The following is a 22,678-nucleotide window of genomic DNA, read 5'->3' on the forward strand; positions in this document are numbered from 1 at the left end:
AATTTCTGTTTATTTTACTGATAAAAGAAATCTAATGCTTTTATGTAATGTAATTCTTGTCCAGCAATGAGGATATTTAGTAGTTATTGGTTGCTTAAATAAGTTTTTATCCAAGGAAAGTGGTTAATATTTCCTCAGACCTGTTGCTGAAAGGTGATTTGCAGTTTTTCCTCGATGGCTAGGCATTACACCAACCTATTAGATGAGTCATGGATGATCTCATCCCCTTGGATGACGCAAGCAGTTTATACATTTCATAGTATGTGGCTGTACATAGTTTGGAATAAATCCCACCTACTATACCTTGCTTGATTGTTGTTTACATGCCATTATCATGGGTCTAGTTAAGCATTAGAGAATGAATGGCACAACATTAATATGCAAAGTATTCAGACACAGATGACTAGTAGCATATCTGGCATTTGCGCGTTTCTATGCATGCACGTCTCCAGTCGTGCGTTAGTGGTGCGTCGGAGGAGGTATGAATGGGCAGAGAGGGGTGTTCTCTCTCACACACCGTCACAGCTCTGGGATGAGGAGTGCCATCTACTCCACTACACGTCTGCTGTGCTGCTGAAAGAAGACGAACAGGGAAGTAAAGGAGGTGAGCCTTTGATATTATTTCTAGGATTTCTCTTTAATTTCCAACATGATTTAAAAGGTTGATGCAGAGTGTGATGTTTGTCCTTGTCATCCCCCTTCTTTCCCCCTCCTTGCCTGTCATACAGCACATAACTGCTTGATAGAATGCAGTTATGCGCTTGGTAAAACCTCCTTGTGGTCTCTAAAGGAATTTATCCGTTTTATTCTCTGCCTCATAGGGATGGAGGGTTTTCTAGCAATTGAATTAAGATTTGTTTTTAAATACTATAAGTGTTAATGAGGAATGCAAAAGGGACCTTAAAGGAGATTCATCTATGAAATGGATCCATATATGTAAAATAAATCCACTATTTGTGATAAAATCTCTGCACAGTCTTAATGGGGAGAGATAAAAGTCTCAGCTGTTGGTTGAACAGGAGCAGCTGTGACTGCTGACCAAATTCATCCTGTCTGGGAGGGTCGAGGGGATGAGTGTTAAAACACCTGAACAGGGGGAAACAGATGCCTCATTACAACCAATATACTGCAACTCATCACTTTCTCCTTATGGGTTTTCTGCTCTGGTGTTATTAGAATAAGTGGCCATCCTCTGACCTTGGAGCTTGAACATCACTATGTGCATGCATGGTGCAAGGTAATAATGTGAGACTGAGGTAGAGAGCTCTAAACCTGCACTGGGTAAGCACTTTTTAGCTTAACTTTGGTAAAATGAACTCAACCTGATGGTTTGGAATAAGAACTGTTGTCCTTGAACATATGAGCAAAACTCTCATTTTAAAGGTGAAACAAAAAGATATCATGGCAAAGCTACCCAGGGAAACCAGGAGCTGTATTACTGAGTTTTTAGATTGCAGAAAGCTAATCACACATCTAATTCCTCTCCTGTTCCAATTCTTAGTTCGGGAGTTAATTGCTGTTGACCTTTCTCTAAAGAACAGGCTAATATCTCTTGAACAGCTTAGGATTTCATTTAAACTACATGCTGCAAAGTATTCCATTGCGATTCTTAAAGCTGCTATTTCTCATCTATTATAACTTCTTTTTGCATCTTCCGACAGCCATCTTAGTGATGTGGGCACAATGAAAATGTCAGTCTTCTACTATATTGTTGTTTTTTTCTTCTGCTATTCTTGTCAAAATCTTCCAAGCATAAACTTGGATGAAGAGTTTCTTTAAATCAATTTGGTTTCTCAGTTGGATTTAGATCTGAGCTTTGACAGTATTATACATCTAAATCTTCCAATTCCTCCTACCATCTTTCAACATCTTCTTTCACTTTGGGAATGAGTACATGGGTGGAGCTCTGGATAACTCCTATAGCTACTAGGTGCTATGCAAAGGGTGGAAAAAGTAAAAAAAAAAAATAAATAAAAATAAAAAAATCCACTCAAAAGTTTAGTAACGTTGATAAAAATATTACTCAAGTTCATGTTCAGTTAACAGTGAAAAATGTTACTCCAAAGTAAAAAATGCTTAAGCAAAATTTTACTTTAAGTACAAGTTACTCGGTTACAACAAAATCCTTCTGGTCTACGTTATAAGGAAATTAGTAACTAATGAATTTAAACTGTTACAAAGAAAAAAAATGCAGCACGTTTTCTTAAATTACACGTTTGGCAGGTAATGATGTGTAGCAAATATTTTAAGTTTTGTTTATATATAATTTCTCTCATCTCTGTAACCTTCTTCTTAATGTGCATGTATGTTGCTTCTGTAGTTATCTTCCTTAGAATCTGGTGATTCTGAACTTCATCCCATCCTTTGTCCAAAACATCCACCACTGATCATTCACTGTTTTCAGATTCAATCAAATTAATTATAATTATAAGGAGTGGAAAAGGCTCATGTATATGCAATATGCAATATCGATATTGGGGGCTTTAAAAAAAGATATCTCATATACTGGCCGATATCCAATACACGGCTTAAAGTGAAAACGTGCTGGCTAAGAGGAGGCGTTTTGTATTTGATTCATTTTTGGGAGGAAAAAAGACAACAACCCAGAAATATAAATTTGGCACATTTACAAGAAACTGAAAAGTTATCTCCTCCACTGAACACAAGATTAATATTAATAGATTAATATTTAAGTAAAAAAATCCAGACAGGATTACTACTAAATTCATAAGTTGGAACCTTTTAAAAATTTGTTTAATTAAAAATATTAACTTCTGAATTTATGAGCCCCAGTACAGCCTGCATGTTGGCATGAAGTGTAATGGAACATAATATAATCTTATTTTTCTTCTAAAGTTGTTTATTTTACAAATAGCTGAAACATACACAAACCTAAAATACTAATATGTTTGCCAAAATTCATCTGCTCTCCTTAACGCACCCTACCACCGTGTTTCCATGAGTGTTTGTTATGGAGGACTAAAGTGTACTTTTACAAAATCACAGCCTACTCTGGAGTAAATTACTTACCTTCTCCCTCCTTGTCCAACTCTATGCTTATGCAAGCAGCAGCTGTGAGCATGTATGTTTACAATCACTATTTAGAGCAGGGACTATATAGTGAACTCAGTCAACTTACCCTTCGAACAGATGATCACTACTTTTTGCTCCCCATCGGTCATGTGACTCCGTCTCCCTGCATGCTGCCTGCACCATTTTTGTTAGTTGTCGCCGCTGTTGGCTATTGACAGCAGGCAGCTGTTACAACAACAGTCTGGGATATATGTGCTCATCTAGTGACCAGGGATGATCAATACTTTTCAAGATGCATTGTGGGAAATCTCCATTTCACCACTAGATGTTCGGACACTCATCTAAAATGGTGTAATTGTGATGGTCATAATGTCCTGAGATCAGGTGTCCAGCACACGCTGTCAGATCGGCATAATATTAGTTTATATCTAACCTAAATAATTCACAATACAAACCACAGCCAATGTTTTCTATGTATTTAAACATGACAACAAAATCTAACCAAATTTAAATTCTCCCACACGTTTTTTTTTTTTACTATTAAAATATCTGATTTTATAGTAATATTGACTAATATAATTTTAGCTATAAAGGTTTCTTCTCTCAATATCCCACAAACTTTAATATGTCTGGCCATTTCTGCATCCAAGAAATAACCATATATTCCAAGCTGATTTTCTTTTTTAAAAGTTAAAATAAGTGTGTTTTTGCTGGTCTGTACACTGCTGTTAAAATTCATTGTGGTAATAATTCTCTGCTCCGCATGCGTATTAGAAGAATGTATGCCGATCTGACAGACAGAACACCGACCACATGTTGGTCGATGTCAACTATTGAAACAGACGCAAAAATCAGCCTGATAAATCAGCCTGCTGATTAATTGGTCAGGCTCTAATACTCACATAGTCATAGTCATAAATGCAACAATTTACTCTCCGTCTCTGCTGCTATGTAATTATTAAAGGCTTGCAATTAATCAACCACACTAGAGGGCAAACTTTACAGTGCATATTAATCAATAAGAGGAAAGGAAAATCATCAATCATCAAAAACCAAAGAAAGTCAGAAAAGGTGAGATGGGGGAAGAAAAAGAGATGGGTTTATAGGATAAAAAGACAGCATGAGTGATGATAGCTAGAAGAAGCAGAGAGGAGGTTTTAAGACATGGCGGTTTATCATTAGTAATAACATTTTATATACTGTACATGTGGTAAACAGCCTTTACTTCTATTGCACTATATTTTTCTGTTTTCAAAATAATTGATAACCCATCAAAAAGCACATTTACACACTGTGTTTCAGTTTATTTTGTTGCATTGTTTATAAATGGCAAATATTATAAACAAACCATATAATGTGTCGTTTCACAACTGAATACATGGTGTGATCGAGGCGATTGGCAGAAGTTTTAAATCACAAATTTGTATGTTTCTCATCTGACATTATTTGTTAGAGCTTTTTATGTTTGTCTTTCAAAAATGTTTTTGTTTTTATGATTTCCAAGAATCAGTTTATGGACCATTTTCAAGAAATGTTGGCTCAGTTTCAAGTGCTGATAGTGTGCAAATATGCATATTTTTTTGTTTTGCAGCGAAGTAGCTGGTTGCTTCAAATATAAAGTGTTTATTGTGGTGATCCAGGAGATAAGAGTTGTGGAACAAAGTGCTGTGACTTTTTTTTGTAAATGGAAATTTGTAGTAACCTGAACGAAAAAGACTAAACTGTTTTTTATCTAGGATGTATAGTGTAGGATTTTAAGAAATGAGTCCTAGATGAAGGTATGGTCCGCTTGATTGATCCTATACAGGCTTGATTCTTACTGTTTGAATCAGTCATGTGTTTCTGAATAAGCCAAAAGCAAACGAGACAGATCTGCACTAAACAGACTAAACTGTTGCAGTGTGGAAGATGAGGAGAAGCTCCTATGGAAAGTTGTAGTTCTTTAGTTACAGCAGAAAGTGCATTCTCCTTTCTCTATGGATGAGGACCACTTCAGGTGATTAGAAAGGTTGGATCCTAGGAATTCAACATTATCCACACAAAAGACTGTGTTAATGAGAATGAAGATTGGCTTCTCCTGACGCCTACTCATGGCCGGACAAACCGGACTCGATTTAGGATCTGATCTTTATATTTGTTATTTGAATGTAAGACAGTGATTAAAAACAAATGTAGAAACAAAAGGAAGACAGAAACAATAGAAAAGGAAAATACTTTATTCAAAAGAAGTTGGAAGAAGACTGTTAATTTAATCCCACCCCTTTGCTGCACAAAACTAAACTATTACTCTCTATATATAACTATTATTATATAATGCTATCAACATTATCTATAACAATAGTGTTAAGACTATTATTTGTACTACTACTACTACTACTACTAATAATAATAATAACATTACCTTCATTAACAATACAATACTACTATCAATATTTTTCTTCTTCTCATTTTGTTGTCCTTCGGGCTGTTCCACGGTTTAACTCAACATACTGATATACAAATACTCTTCCTAGTGGTTTTCCCCAAAGGAATTCTGACTTTGATGTCACCTTGTAAATGGTAGGTTCCATCTCTATGACTGAAAAGATTCTGGATATTAAGTTGTATTGTTTACTAGCTTCGTACATGATCTGTGCTCTATGATAATGAACCACGTCCTAAAATGTAACTAATTCCAGATACCCAACTATGTATGATACAGACCACCCTGTTCTGCAACACTGATAATGGGTTTAATGCATTTTGTAATCATTTCCGATGGAAAAGATTACAAAATGTAAGTTTACACTACCGTTCAGAAGTTTGGGGTCACATTGAAATGTCCTTATTTTTTAAAGGAAAAGCACTGAAAACAGTTTAGCTTGTTACAGAAGCTACAAAACTGACCTTCCTTTGAGCAGATTGAGTTTCTAGAGCATCACATTTGTGGGGTCAATTAAACTCTCAAAATAGCCAGAAAAAGAGAACTTTCATCTGAAAGTCTACAGTCTATTCTTGTTCTTAAAAATGAAGGCTATTCCATGCGAGAAATTGCTAAGAAATTGAAGATTTCCCACAACCGTGTGTACTACTCCCTTCAGAGGACAGCACAAACAGGCTCTAACCAGAGTAGAAAAAGAAGTGGGAGGCCGCGTTGCACAACTGAGCAAGAAGATAAGTACATTAGAGTACCAACTGGCATCTTCATTAAATAGTACCCGCAAAACACCAGTGTCAACATCTACAGTGAAGAGGCGGCTGCGGGATTCTGGGCTTCAGGGCAGAGTGGCAAAGAAAAAGCCATATCTGAGACTGGCCAATAAATGAAAAAGATTAAGATGGGCAAAAGAACATAGACATTGGACAGAGGAAGACTGGAAAAAATGTTGTGGGCGGATTAATCTAAGTTTGAGGTGTTTGCATCACAAAGAAGAACGTTTGTGAGACGCAGAACAACTGAAAAGAAGCTGGAAGAATACCTGACGCCATCTGTTAAGTATGGTGGAGGTAATGTGATGGTCTGGGGTTGCTTTGGTTCTGGTAAGGTGGGAGATTTGTACAGGGTAAAAGGGATTCGGAAAAGAAGTCTATCACTCCATTTTGCAATGCCATGCCATACCCAGTGGACAGCGCTTGATTGGAGCCAATTTCATCCTACAGCAGGACAATGACCCTAAACACACCTCCAAATTGTGCAAGAATTATTTAGAGCAGAAGCATGCAGCTGGTATTCTATCGGAATGGAGTAGCCAGCGCAGTCACCAGATCTGAACCCCATTGAGCTGTTGTGGGAGCAGCTTGACCTTATGGTACGCAAAAAGTGCCCATCCAACCAATCCAACTTGTGGGAGCTGCTTCTGGAAGCGTGGGGTGCAATTTCTCCAGATTACCTCAACAAATTAACAGCTAGAATGCCAAAGGTCTGCAATGCTGTAATTGCTGCAAATGGAGGATTCTTTGACGAAAGGAAAGTTTGATTTAAAAACAATCTTATTTCAAATACAAATCATTATTTCTAACCTTGTCAATGTCTTGACTCTATTTTCTATTCATTTCACAACTTATGGTGGTGAATAAGTGTGACTTTACAGGAAAACATAAAATTGTTTGGGTGACCCAAAACTTTTGAACGGTAATGTAGATATAAACATTAAAAAACATTTAATCAAACACTGTATTTACTCATGGTAGAAACTCAGTGGTACCGAAAATAGATAAAAGGAAACTCTGATGTTCATTGTGTTTGTTAGAGCATGTCATACACGCGTTATGAACAGTTTAGCTTGTGCCTTCAAGTTGTTGGCCCATAGGAAGACGTTACTTGGATATAACTTAAATGAATATCTTCAGAACAGCTCGAAATGACACAAAACTTATATGGGTGAGTAAAACATGATGTAATAACATAAAATTAAGGGCCAAATGTAAAAAAAAAAAAACATTCTAAATAAAGGCCAAAGCACTTATATCAAAAGTGAATAATGAATTCTATGAAAGTATACCCTGAAACTTATCAGGACACCTCTTTCTACAATTCAAGATGTCACAAAAAGATGCTGCCTGACCAGAGCCCCATAATATCATAAACGGAATCTCCAAATTAAACTTGTCTCGTCTGAGGCCAGTGAAAAACTACAGTCAGCAGAAACTAGTCCGCTGGACAGCTGAAATCAAATCAAACAACCTCCCCTCACAATTAACTTTTTGGAAAACACAGATGTGTTTGGCTACATGATGACACAATTTATAGAGCAGTGTTGCCTTGCAGCAAGAAGGTCCAGGGTTTTAGATTCATCGTCAGGTCTTCCTGTGAGGAGTTTGTGTGTTCCTCCCATGCATGCATGCATGAGTTCTCCATGTGTTATCCATCATCCTCCTACAGTCCCGAAAACATAACTGCTAGGTTATCTGGATAGATAAATGGCTTAATCTGCCTCCCATAGGGAAACGGACGTGCAAGATTGTCAGCAAGCATTTACATAAAGGACGTATGAACATAACATTAACATACATTATCTACAGCAAGGAGCTCAGTAATTTACGGTACCTTTTCACTATTTGTCATCTAAATGCTTGTGGCATGAAGCAAAAATTGCTCATATTTCTTGAGAATAAAGGAAGGCAGTACCTTTGCCATGAGGGAAGCAGCTAAAATGAAAATCTTAGAGGGTATATTGTCTTCTATCTCTAATCTTGTTTGCCTTCCTCATAACTCTGCACATATATATATTTTCCATGCTCTGCAGAGAGGTCCCTTACATTTTCCTGGCTGCGATCGCCCATGTGTCTAAGGATTTACTAGAACATCACTGCTTCAAACATATATTACAGTAACAGTAGCCCCTGTAGGTCAAAAAGCATAGACAACACAGATGTAACCATGTCATCCGAAAGTTGGAGCTGACATTTACTGTGCTAAAAAGCCAGTGTTCACTGCAGCTTTGATAGCTACTAAACTCACATAAACCTACAATTCTGTGCCAACAAGCTTGGTTTATGTTTGCAGAATCTACTACTATGAATTCTATGGTAACAAGCAACAGTGTCTAATTAAACAGAATGGAAAAACATAGCTTTACGCTAATTTAGGCAGTACAGCTCACTTATTTGTCAAGGACAAACATGTTAACTTCAGCGTCCTTTTTAAAATCTTTCTCCCTCATTAGCTCCGTCCACCTAGAGATGTCTTGCCTGATGTTTATCCTTGTTTTATTGTTTTTTCCGTTTTTGTTGTCTTTTAAGTTCTCTTTTTCACTTTCCTGGTGATGGTGAAACCGTTACTTGCTGTTGCATATGCATAGACCTGCATCGTGCTGCAGTAGACTTTCAGTTGTTCTGTTAGCGTCTCCAAATGTTCTTCAGGACCGCCTCTCAATCACACTGAACTTCTAAAAAGGGGAAAGGCATTGTTATTCTGTGAGTTAGTACTATTTTACCCCTCGCCTGCATCTCTACTTTCAAGATGGCAGACTGTCACGATGATTCGCATACGGGTGACAAGCCTTATTTATAAACAAACAGAAAATTTGTTGTTTATGGAAATGTATCTGCAGTCATTGATTTTAGGCCGTAAAAAGAAAAAAATGTTTCAGAACGTCCCTTTAAATGCATTTACATTGCTTTAAAAAGTCAGTCAGTGAGTGTGTTGTTGCAGAACTTTAAAAAAGAGAAACCTTTACCCTTAGTGTAACCCCTGTCTAGTTTTGATTGGCATACAATGGAGGAGTTGTTCATTGAGACAAAGGAATAGGGAAACAAGCCAACAGATCATTTTTATTTAGGTCATCTCCCTGAGTGAGCGTTCCAGAGCCAGTAACCGGGACCTCCTGAATGCCTGCCCTTCCATCAAGGCTGAAATTATTCTCCTCTGTCCCCTTCAAAGACTCATAATGCACATTTGAAGTGAAACGCAGAGGTCAGCTGCTGGTTTCTTACCCCCGGGTGTGCTAACTGAAACCTCTATGAAAAATGGTCCGAGCAATCCACTGAATGTGTTGCGTTAGCATGTTTTATATAGCAGGCAGTCCATTCCACTGAGGCTTTTGTATTAAAGTTCCCTACAGCATGAAATGTTAAGCTGCTGTGACCACTGACGTCAAGCGTCGCAGCGGGTAAAGGAACTCCTGTCGATAGGCTGCCATTCATTTTTTATAAGCTCCTCATCAGAGCAGCAGGGGGACAGTTGGATTTTAGTAAAATGTTTCTTTTCGTTTTGAAACAAATTCTTACAAGGTCTCACTTGGAGACATCTATTTGCTTCATTAAACTTAAAGCGGTTGATCACGATAAAATGGCAACTGTTCTTATGAAGTTTGAAATGCAGGCACAAATTTTCTCATTTTCATAAAACATTATGATACATCTCATTTTTTAAAAAAAGGCTTTATTTGCACTTGTGAGTGATGCAAATATACCTATTAACTTTTTTTTTTTTTTTTTTAATCAAAGCAGCTTTGGATAGCCAAATATAAAAGACTATTCTTCATTGCTGATGTGCATCTGGAGTTGCAGTAAAAATCTTCAGATATATAAGTCTAATAGCTCTTCCTTTTTTGTATTTTTACTGTAACACAAATCTTTTCTCTTTTAGAAGTTGCAGGAAACCTTGTCTTCAAAAGTGAACAATAACATCTCAGCAATGCATCTTTGACGGACTGCGTGAGCAATGATGGAGATGACAGAGACAGTTATTCTTTTATGTTGTTTTTTTTTAAATACAGAAGGTCTCTTTCACTCTGACCTAAATCCAAAGGTGTTTTTTCCCTTGGTAGCATGACTCCTGACGCCAGCTGTGCCCCTGGCTGTGACTGCTGCTTTGTATTCACTGTAGAGTTCAGCTTTTTCCTGGGACTTATTGTTTGTGCTGGATTGACATGCATGAATGCATCTTCATTATTTCCCTTAAGAAAACCTCTCCTTCGTTCATATGACTCCAAAGCTAAAAAAAAAAAAAAATCTTAAACTACCTTAATTTGTGTTCCCCGTTAGCATAATGTCTTACATTGACTTTAAGTTCAAATTGAGCTGTTTAAACTTATTGCAGGCATTCATTTAAAAGTTTCTACTTTTAAACAGCCTATGCAGCTAAGTGAAAAATAAGATCTCATTAGGCTGTCCAAATGGAAGATGATACATAAAGTCATGGACGAATCAATAAAGGAATTACTCATCAGACAAAATAGACTTTCTTTCCTGTTCATCTTTGTCTCCAGATCTAAATAACCCAATTGATGAGCAGAGAAAAACAATCTGTCACTGTACAATACTACACATCTGTATAAAGTATTAACAACAGACATACTGATGAGTACTATTATGTAAAATTTTCTTTTTATCAACAATTATTACTCAGGTTAAATGTTAGTTTTATCACTTATGACAGGTATTAATGTTGCTCCTGCAATATAGGAAAGGGGAAAAAAGTACTTTGAGGCTTTTTACACCTCTTATACAGCTTTAGGTGTTATGCACCATATGATCAATTGCTCATGGGTCATTAATGAGGCCTAATGTACATGGTGGTCCTGTTTGATCAAAGTTGAGATTCCCTGCCAACTGTCTCAGTTTCAGAGATTCCTCTATGGGCAGTTTCTCTCTGATCTATATAGAACCAGAGAGTTTATTAGAGATCCTGGTGGGAATTTTGATTGCTGTGAAAATGACACAGCTATGAGTATTCCCACCAGAAAGAAGCAGACGAAGCAAACAGGGAGAAGTTCTCACACTCTGTCAATGGTGACTACTATGCTGCCATCCATCCATGCATTGCCTTGGTAATCAAAACTGAGAGGTATAAATAAATAGTCGCCACAAAATGCTCCGCCTAAACCTAGTTAAATGGTTACAATCTGGTAAATTGGTCACTAATACTGAAGACTTAAAAACAGTTCTTTGGACACTTTCTTCTCCATATCATTTCAGATTACAGGCAGAAACTTAAAAGTTCCTAGGCTGGTTTTCATACTGTTTGAAAAATGGACTCCTGAGTCTAAGCTGATGGCTTAATCCCGCAGTGGGAAGATTTTTGAAAAATAAGCCTTATTTACATAAATTTATCAAATTTGTGACATCATATATCAACATATGTTAGTCTTGTTCTGCATATAGAACAACGTTTCTGAACTTTCAACAATAATAACAGACATATACTTGTCACACTATCCTAATGGGGACTTTCCATTGACTCCTATTAATTTCCCACAATTCACACCTAACTCCCTCCCCACGTAGAGGACCTTTCCTCATTGGCACCAGGTGTTGGTCCCCACAAGTACCTATAAGTCACCAAAATGTAGCATATTCCTGGGAAATCGTTCCAAGAAGGTAACAAAAACATTGCCAACCCCCATCCCCCGACACATACTCTTCCTGCTATATGTAGTGAGGACGATGCGTTTAATCCATTGACTTGACCGTTGATTTTCAGTCGTTTTCAACCCTTTGCATGCTCTAACCCAGGCATGCCAAAAGTCGGTCCTAGAGGGCCGCTTTCCTGCAGGTTTTAGATGTTTCCCTACTTTAGCACAGCTGATTCTAATGATTGCATTTCAGCAAAAGACTTAATCATACATCAATGAAAATCAGCTGTGCTGATAACCTCTAAACCCTGCAGGACAGCAGCGCTCAATGACCGACTTTGGGCATGCCTTCTCTAACCCTAAATATCACCATAAACCTAACCATTACCAGAGCACTCCTCATCTTAACTATCCAAATTGACACCATCAGAGACTGTACTGTACTATAGTCACTCACTCGTTGCTTGTCATCATTTGCATCGACATTATTCAGTCTGTTTAGTGCACTTCCATTTCTTTTGGATTTGGCTCTTCTACAAAACAAGTCCAAGAAACAAAACCCAACAAACAATCAGGTCTGTGTAGAAGATCGTTGGGGCTGACCTTTCTTCCTTCTAGGATCTGTAGAAATCTAGGACCAAAAAAAAGCAACCACCATCTCTGCTAACCTCAACTTTATGGTCAGAGGCTGGTAAGTCTCCTACCTGCAGGTCTGTGCTACAAAGGCCTATCACAAAAATACAAGCTGTCACAAAGACAATTCGTTTGCTAGGTCTGCCTTTTAATTTAATAAACTTTTTTTCATATTCCTGCTTAGTTTGCCAACTTTACCACTAAAATAATTCTAATTCAAAGTATGTTTTCCTAAAAAGCTTTAATTAGAAAAAAAAACCCCAAACAAAACCAAAAAAAGGAAGTAATGAAGACATTTTTTTACAATGGAAATCAATCACAAATTCAACTCTTCTGCATTCAAGAAATTTAAGTAAAACTAATAATATATACAAAATATTTGCATCCCATTGTGATAGTTGTCATAAAAGCATCTATCCATTATGAAAACATTAGAAAATGACAAAACAAAAATCATAAAAAAGGAGTGCCATCTAGCTACAAAAGCCTGTAACTGCACTTCAGCTTCTTGCTTATAAACTCATTGATAGAACATTTTGTTGCTGACATTTTTTTTTATATAGTGACATAAAAAAATTAAAAAATATACCGGTAAATTTTTTTTTTTCTTGGCCTTTCCTCAGCTTTACAGCGTGACATCAAGAAAATTCAAAAGGACAAGTTAACAATCCTGAAGTGTCTTTATCAGTGACCTAAGAACATCTCCAAATCAGCCATGGAGCAGAAAACAAATGAGGTGTGTTAAAAATGTGACTCATATTATTTTTCATTATTCCAACCTGATCTAACAAGATCCTGCCTCTCTATAGTGTCACACCTCCACCTCTCTGCAGAAGCACATGAAGAACAGGTCTAAATCCACAGAGGAGACACAACAGTCCAGAAAGGTGAGCAGCATTTTGAAACATGAAAGATTGGTTCCTGTTTCTATCTGATCTGATTTTAGCATCTTCCTTAACAGGCATTCTCCTCACAAAAGTCACTGCCAGGCAGGCCAGATCTGGACAAAGTGAAGGTGCGCTTTGTTTTTCTACTTGCCAACTACATTGCCTCTTCACTTCTCATGTCCTCCTAAATAGTTATTTCATTTAAACTCTAAAATGTGTTCTGCTAATGCGTTAATTTGCCTTATATTCTGCAGGAGAGTCCAGAAGGCCCTGACACACTTTCCTCCTCCACAGAAGAGTTAAAGTGACATAAAAAAATCACCTTAAAGCCACTAAATAACTCATAGAAAATGTACATATGTTAACAAAAAAAAAAATTATCTTTATGATCCATTTAAGCTGTGGATATAATGCTGAAACAACCGGCATGAAACAAACTTCCATTTGATGAAGCTGTGTCATTGTGCTGTGACTTGTAAAACTGTTTAGTAATAGTAAAGTGATGTTGTATAACTGCATATTTTTTCTGTTTTTGATTCTTTGCAATAACAGATTAATGATATGTGCAAACAGATTTTAAAATACAGATTTAGGGCCTCCCTATTTCCTTTTATTTTCAAAAATGCTCATAGAGGGTCCATGAGAAAAGACCAGGGAACTTTTCATACTTGTTCAGCTAAAAGTGATTTGGAGCAAATGGAAACATCTACAAATTATGTTAAATAATTTCTTTCTCTTCTTTTACATTCTGATAGCCCTAAAGTACTAAATGAAACATATTTATATTTTTACAAAAGCAGATAGTTCACATTGTTCATCTATAACAGAGTGTATCTTGTGGTACCTGATTTAACTTTTTAACAAGATCAGTTTGGAAATATCGTGCTTAATCGTTTTATAGAATATAATAATATAGAAAAAAAACACTAGAATACTTTTTTTTAAAAGAAGTATAAGTAATACCAGAGTGGAATTTTGTATTCATCTCAGCGTACTCTAGACCTGATTAAAACCCAGAGCAAACAACTGCCTCTAAAAATTCCTCCAAAGTCAGCAAGTTTAAAGATGGCTGTTCTGTTCTGTAAAGGCTCAGGTTTGTTAGAGAATATTGAATATAACAGATAAGGTATAAATCTTTAAAGAAGGGTTAAGTTACAGCTCTGGATGGGTGATAAAAACAGTGAACATTTTTGATTAAATGCTAAAAGACACCCGTGTTGGTAAACCTAGCCTGGTGAGGCAGATTATGAATGTTTATCTCTCTTGGTTTAGTTCTACACATCTGAGCCTGTTCAGCTGAAGGAGGGACATTCAGCTGAACCTACAGGGTGATATTACACCCAGTACCAAAGTATGGTTTAAGCCAGTGAGTTAAAAAATAAATAAAAAAAATGTTTCTATCCAAAGTGGCACAATGCACTTCTCTCAGAGATCCTTCAGTTGCTACTATGTTTATTTTTGGTTCAGTTGCCGTTGCTTTCATCACAGTTGTATGTCCCACATTGTACTCTAATATTGCACCTTGATTGGCAAGCTCTGGGTTGCATAGAAATGACAAGGACACTTACTTCCCTGGACTGTGGGATCTAATCTTAGATGGAGCACAGTTAGAATCAGATGTTCATTTCAAACCAATGCACACAGACTAGTTCTTACAGTTTGACTCCCATCAGCCACTGGAACACAAGTTAGGACTCTGGATTCTGTTCAGTATTCTGTATCACAGAGTAGACAATGTCCCCACAGACAAAGGAGCCAAAAGAGCAGTCACACACAAGATGGGCTCTAGAGAAGGGTTCTTCAACATTTTCCAGGCTAAGGACCCCCAAACTGATGGAGAGATGGAGCGGGGACCCCCCAATTATATATTTTGTATGAAATTGTGTTATATCAAACTGGTCCTATAGTCACTCTTTTACAAATGGAGTTATGTAATGAAAGCAACTTCACCCTGGGATTGTTAAAGTATTTCTGATTCGTCGTTGATAGGACAAGTGTTGTGAATAAAACGGTGCCTAGATTGAAAGAGCTCCTGTGTGTCGCTGAATGTGTGCATTGTTGACTGAAAGACATCTTTTAGCTTCGTTTATCTAGTGTGTTGAATTCATGTTAATATGTATTTATAGACATTTCAGTTAGTGTAAACAATTGCACACTGGAAAAATTCTAAATCTAGATAAGTCATTTTTTTTTCTTAAAATCAGTGCATTTGTTCTTGAATTAAAGAGGTAAATGAGACATTTTGCCAATGGAACAATACAATTTATATTTACAATAAGAAAACACAATTGCATTGCCTTATTTCAAGTGCATTTTATCTAATTGTCTTATTTTAAGGGTAAAAATACTCATTCCATTGGCAAACTATCTCATGTACTTCCTCAAATTAAGGGTAAATACACTTAACTTCGTTACTATCGTTTTTTCCAGTGCAAGGGGGAATATATGAATATATAAACAAGAAAAGCCTGATTAACCAAAAGTTTTGCGACCCCCATGCAATACCCCTGTGGACCCCTTTTGGGCTGCAGACCACCCTCCTGTAGAGCAATGTTGTTATCCTAACCAAGCTACCCTCAAAGCAGACAAGAAACCAGAGCAGACTCCAGACAGGCATCAGATAAAAAAGGAGGGACCCATGCCCAGACCAGTGGTCACTGTGTATCTTAGACTTTCAGAGAAAATTAGACGGTCTAAACATGATGTCCCAGTGGCTTTCAAACATCAAAACGCTTTGAAATAAAAAGACTGTTTGACCCTAATAATCCCATCCCCATCACAGAAAAGTATTTTGTTTGCTGCAAAGAACATTGTGACCACTATACACAAAGGAAACAAAAAACCACTGGCCATAAGGACGGTCCAGCACAAAAGAACAACACCATCAGACCAAGATTCAACAGTTTACACTCATCTGGAGGCCAGCAGTCAATCTCTCACGAGTGAAGATGTTCTTTTCATGAAAAGGGAGGAACCTTATTTTAAGGGTAAACTTGTGCACCAAGAATCGAGAAACGATTAAATCTGGTTCTAAAATTTACCTTCTTCCAGAATTGTTTAAATAAAAAATTTATGTAATTCCTAATTTCAATGCTAAGTCTGTCTAGAGAAAATCATCCCACTTACAAAGTACTACTATAATCCACACAATAAGCCAAAACTGAAGCATTGCTTTACTATGTCATTGAAATATAATCGAGATAAGAAAAAGTGCAACAAATGTATGACTCTGAAGCCGAATCAGTCATGGTTTTGTTAAAATGTTGAAACATTTTCTGTTATTAACTGCTTAAAATACTAAATATCCACTTGTTAGTTTTATGGTATCTTCAGACTCTCTGTTTCCCAACTCAAATTTTATTTTTGATTCACCATTCAGAACAAAATTCTAAAGCCATTCCTCTACTGAAGGTGTATAGCTGTAAATAAAATACCAAAATCTCATAAACCATGTTGGGCTTCATTGTTTTCTATTGCATTCATAAAAAATAAATTAAACCATTAAAAAAAGGTTAAATCTTTATGTGATTAGGTGGAAAATAAAGAGGATTATGTATTTATTTTAAAATATTTAACTGAAGATCTTTTTTTCTAAATACATTGGAATCATGCCATAATATTATACTGACATCTAGTGGTCACATGCCGCAATCACATTGCTTTACCATCACAGAAAATAGAGTTTTCAAATAAATAACATTCAGTTTTTTAATGATGATCTTACTTGGTATATTTTGCATCCAAAAAACTTACTAGAGTAGGGTTAGTTTAATCCTAATGCTAAATAAAACAGCTTTAGGCTCTGTAACAGAATGTACAGCTTGGAACCTATATAGCCAACTTGTCAACTGACAGCGCTGGGTGTGCAAAAAGGTCTGCAGTAATAAAAACATAAAGATTTTAACAGTTCCTTGGATGGGAAACCAAAATGTAACCAGAAAAAGGCAATGATGTAAGATTAAACAGAGCAGAAGAGAAGAGCATCATAATGAAAATATGTACAGTAGATCTGCAAAGTACAGGAAATGTGAGAGTATCAGAGCAAAAAATGAAGAGGCCATAATACCTTCAATATCAAATAATTTTTTCATATCGTAAATCAGGTTTCTTATCGGGACCGGAACATATTTTACATTACAGACTAAATTTTTCCTCATTGTCAAGTTAATTGCTTGGCCTGTGCCTTATTGTTTTATTCTGTAAGTTTTGATACCTACATCGGTGAACCTGTACCAACAGACCAAGATCTATAATCCTCATCAATTTGTCCTAAAAATGTTTCTGATAAAAAACCTAATAGGACAAAATAAGAAATCTGATGGAAAAAAAGTGAGAGTATTTGGTCAGTTTTGTTTATCAAACCTTCTATACAAGATGGAATAATTTGCAGCTTTTTAAAAAACAATGAAAATACATGTGTAGACAAAGGGAGCCAGATAGTTATAATTTTACAAAATGATTAGTGTGTTAAGAAGTTGCCGGTCTGTTTACACTGTACAATACGGCTTAAGAAAAAATATCAGAAAGTTAGGAGATAAAATGTTAGGAAGCCTAATAATTAACCACACCTATCTTTTAATTATGTAAAAAAAAAGTTCCTAGGGAAAGTTCTTAAAGATACCAAGGGTGTAAATCCACTGATGGGTTGTCTAGATTTGGAGTCTAAAGTGCTTGTTGTAAAAGGAGAACTTATCTTCCAATAGAATCTGAATTTAATTTTAAAATCTAAATGTAAAATCTAATTTGGTGCTAGCTTAGGATAAAAAATTATAAGTTATAACCTAAATGCATTGTCTGAAGTAATTGTTTTTTTTTATATAGGGGCCTGAATGCTGGTATCCCAGTAGTGCTCCAGTTTTCCTACTAGACTGTCATATTAGAAATACTTCAGCACTTTCTGGTTCTTCCCTCAAATATATATATATATATATATATATATATATATTTTTTTTTTGCCATAAAAAAAAAAAGAAAGAAGAAAGTAAAAAAAAGAGAGCTTGATTGGGTTGTGTTCTGGTGGACACAAATTTCAGTGGTTTAGTTCTACTTGCAGTCAGGAACTGGGGTTTTGGCTGGGCTGCTGTGTTTTCAATCTCTGCAGGGTTTTGATCAGAGGGCATCCTGGGATCTGCTGTTGTGCTGGGAATCGTTCCACAGGTGAGTTTTATCACACCTGCATGTCAAAAGTCTCCTCACTGCCTCTTTTAAGAGAAGCTGTTCTCCATTCACTCAAGTTAAATTGTTGACCTATGTGGTTTTCTCCTCTGTCTCTATGGTGATTTGCAAATGCTTTTTTGAAGCATTGAACCATTTGAGAAAAATTTTTTAGGAAATTAAATCATTTTTTTGAAGCTTTATTTAAAGTGACCTCTCCTAAAACAGTTTGAAGCTGCGGTCTTGTTTAGGACAAAGGAATTGCACAGAGGGATGGGGTACTCATTCATCCATGTATGATGTGCAACCTTGCTGATGGAGTCGGTGATTCCTCAGTGAAACAAAGGAATCACCTTGGTGAAAAATCAATATTGCTTTATAACTCCTGTTTTTATACCATGTTTGTTTTGAAAATATGCTGCCACACACGGGCCGTTTATAATGTTGTATTTGCAAATAAAGGTTTAGAAATGTGTTTTTGTGTAACTGAGGAGAGTTTGGGGAAATTATGGCATATACCTGGTGTGTTTGGGTAACACTGGCAGAGGCTAAAAAGGGGGTGGGGAACCATCCATCCATCCTGGGTCGCGAGGGGTGTTGTTGCCTATCTCTAGCAGTCATTGGGCGAGAGGCAGGGTCCACCCTGGACAGGTCGCCAGTGCATCGCAGGGCGACACAGAGACAAACAGGACAAACAACCATTCACACACACACTAACACCGAAGGGGACTGCAGAGAAGCCAATTAACCTACCTGTCATGTTTTTGGACTGTGGGAGGAAGCCGGAGTACCCAAAGAGAACCCCTTGATGCTCAGGGAGAACATGCAAACTCCATGCAGAAAAACCCGGGCCGGAAATCAAACCCACAACCTTCTTGCTGCAAGGCCACTGCACCACTGAGCAGCCCGGGTGGGGAACCAATCAGGTGAATCATTCAGGAAGCAAATACTGCGTCAGACATCAGCTTTTCCATTCTGAAGCAAACATTGAAACAGTTGTTCTGTACTATGGGTTTGAAGCATGGATTGAAGCTTCAGTGCCAGACTTTCATTACTAGCAAAGTCTCCCTTTAAATCCAGGGAGAACCTCTGAGTGTCTCCATGACTCTGTGGCTCAAACTGTAACTGCTTTCTTTTCTCCTCCACACAACCTGTCGCTCCTGGCAGTTCAGGAACAATAACATCGTTGGAGGACCAATAATCTGCTCCTCTGCACCAGCCAACTAGTACCCATGACCCTGGAATCCCCTCATCTCTCCCCGTCAGTTCATCCCCTGCATCTCTGTAACAGCAGAATATTTAGTTTTATTCCTCCTAAAGAAATCAAACTCCCCGGCCGTCTGGATACTAAAATTTCCCATGTTGCTGTTCTAGCCTGGAACCAGTTAATCGCTGAACAGTTCAAATTCCTTATCAATAAACATTACTTTACTGATCTCCTGAGTTTTTTCTGCACAGGGATCAGAAGACTGAACAAATCCATGATAAGATTTTACCACACAGATAAATAATATGCAAAACAGATCTTTTTTTTATAGCATGTCTCTTTAATCATAATCCTCAGGGCCTGCTGTGTTGCATGTTTTATTGTATCTGTGTTAATGCCTCTGCATACCTGAAAAAAAGATTGCACTTTCTCCCCAGAGGCTTGTTAACCACCCATTCATTTACCAGGTGTGTGGGAGATGCAAATCAACTAAAATATGCATGACAGTGCTGGGGGCCTGGATTAAAGACCCCTGGTTTAGAGTCAAACCTTTAAACAGTACTGGACTTAAAACACTTTTTTTTCCCAAAGAGGAAAGACCTAAGCAAACAGAGTAGTTAAAGCAATCTGTTATTATCATTCAAAGCAAATCAAGTCTCAATGTGCTACAGATAAGCTATTCCAAACCCACATATTATTACAGACATAGAAACCCACACATAACTGCATATAAATATGGATGTGTGCCTCACCAGGCCTTCCCTACACAGAGGTTCATCCACTGCTGATGCTATGGCTGCCAAACACCTGTCGACAGGTGTGTGCAGTGGCAGAATGATGCACTGTCACTTCAGTTTGGTTTTCCCCGGGTTGACAGGTGGCAGCATCCTCTCCATGACTTCTTCTAGAGAGGGGATTAATAGCAAAATGGAGGTCTTCTAACCAAAGGGCAGCAGAGGTTTGTCACAGATTTAGCCCCGTGTGTCTGTGGGTTTGAGTGAGATATGTGTTTCATTCTTTCTCTGTTTGCAGTTTTATCAAATCTGATGGATTCACCTTTCACCTCAAAGCTCATCAAATGACTGAACAGCACCAATAACAGGTTAGGGGTTAGCTGCTGTTTCTTCACTTTTCTCCCAGCCCTCATGGCTGTTTGAAGCATGAAAGCATGGCAGAGGGTGTTATTGAGTTCAGCTCTACTGAGTTTGTGGATCCAGACCTCAGGTCAGCGGGTTTGCCAGACATGGTTGAGAAAACTGCTGATAGATCAAAACTCGAGCTGAACTAATTATTAATAATTATCTCACCCTGTTATACAGCCCAACGCTGCTAATGAGGGGAAAACCACAGGCGCAGAACTGCAGCTCTGTTTGTGAGGCTCTCAAGAAATCTCTCTTCTCCAGTCAAAACATACTTGAACTTGAGCACTACATGAAAATAGCACCTATCTGCTCTGCAGCAGAGAGGGGAAGATTACTCTCCAGATGTCTTAATTACTTTCGCTGGCTTATCTCAAAAAAGAAACAATCGCTTAACACCCCATCTCCAATCGCTGTTCCACAGCATGTTGAAAACATCTGTGTGAGAATATGGCAGCCAAAAGAGGCTACAATATTCCTCCATATTCACCAGCAGGTGTCAGATTTGTTTTAGTGTTGGATCAGATCAAAAAAGGCAGTTTCATCTTAAGATCTCCTACCTGGGAACCAATCAAGTAAAGAAAAGGAACTTCTGAGACCTTCAATCATTACATGTCTTTTTAACTGATGCATCATTAACTTATCTCTTTGTGGTATTGATTAACAGTGATGCCTCGAGTTAATCCTTAAAGGAACAAGTGCTCCTCTCAACACTTTTAGGTCTTAGAGCATATTTAAAGATGATTTCCTCCTCAGATCGATGCTTTGCCTTAGAGAGCTCAGCAGGTAAGAGACAAACATTAATGCATATAATCTTTCCATTGAACTGATTTTCATATTAATTAATTTTTACTTTGCATACAGTATCTATTAATGTTTTGCTTGGTTTCTCTACAGTTAAACATTTCAAATATCAGGCAAATTTTAATATGAGACAAATATTCTGAGTAGATGTGATTGAGGATTTCAATTGATCAGTTCACTTAAAAAAACACAAAAAATAGCTTTACAATCCAGTCTGACCCTGAGGGGAAATGTGTAGCCTTCCTAATGACCTCTTATGACATCAGACATTAAGAATACTGATCAGTTATTCATCACAAAGAAGAAATTTCTTCTTAGATTTAAGTTTCTTTTTTTTATTTTATCCAACCTAATGAGGCAGCATCAAGATGAGATTTTTGCTCAAACATCAGCTAGATGACTCAGAAATAAGTCATAAACAGACAAACAAAACACAAAAAAATCAAAGTGAGTGGACTGCATGGTAAAAAGTTTTTTGAGCTCAGGGTCATTTAGTAATGGCCAGACATTCTTCTTTGGGATTGTCTGGTGCAGGGCAGGATGTGTGGCTCTTCAAGGTCTCCATGGACAATCACTTACAAGGACCATGGTGCTACCACCACAACTTTGACTGAATATATTATACTCTCCCAATTTAGTTTTTCTTTGCTATTTATACTGTTTTTTTGTTTCTTTTTTTGCTGTTGTAACAGGACATAAACCTCTGAAAGGTTTGTTGCAAATTTAAGACCAAATTCTGTGTTTCTTTTTATTAGTGGTTTAAGGCCTGGAACTCTTTTATATTATTATAATATATAATATTATTTATGGTATTTCCTGACTTCAGGAAATTGCACTTTTCAGATATGGTTCTGAATTCCTATATTATTTCCTAGAATAGTCAACAATTTAAAGCCTGGAAAAATGCTTTGTGAGCATGAAAAGATAAATGTCTTTTCCATTTGTTTCTCATGTTATATTGAGATTCTTTCAATAAATCACTTCTTGATGTGGTTTACTTTATGATGGCAGACAGTTGCTTAACTTATTTATTCTGTAGGTCAG

General features: G+C 37.1%; 1 protein-coding gene and 1 long non-coding RNA gene across 2 annotated transcripts in view; both read left to right on the forward strand.

Moving 5' to 3' along the window:
- Positions 1 to 488: 488 nt before the first annotated feature.
- On the forward strand, positions 489 to 15,335 carry LOC107094992. Its single transcript, XR_001481712.1, has 5 exons — positions 489 to 604; positions 13,067 to 13,179; positions 13,253 to 13,330; positions 13,405 to 13,458; positions 13,585 to 15,335. It is a non-coding gene; the product is annotated as an uncharacterized LOC107094992 (long non-coding RNA).
- A 6,202-nt stretch (positions 15,336 to 21,537) lies between these two features.
- slc34a1 (solute carrier family 34 (type II sodium/phosphate cotransporter), member 1) overlaps positions 21,538 to 22,678 on the forward strand; it is a 16,440-nt gene continuing 15,299 nt past the window's right edge. Inside the window, exon 1 of the mRNA XM_015390937.1 lies at positions 21,538 to 21,616. Within this exon, the coding sequence (XP_015246423.1) occupies positions 21,571 to 21,616 (46 nt within the window). The 5' untranslated portion in view covers positions 21,538 to 21,570. The remainder of the gene's footprint in view (positions 21,617 to 22,678) is intronic.

The sequence above is a fragment of the Cyprinodon variegatus genome, unplaced genomic scaffold, assembly GCF_000732505.1.
Source record: "Cyprinodon variegatus isolate N-32 unplaced genomic scaffold, C_variegatus-1.0 Scaffold519, whole genome shotgun sequence".
NCBI lineage: Eukaryota > Metazoa > Chordata > Actinopteri > Cyprinodontiformes > Cyprinodontidae > Cyprinodon > Cyprinodon variegatus.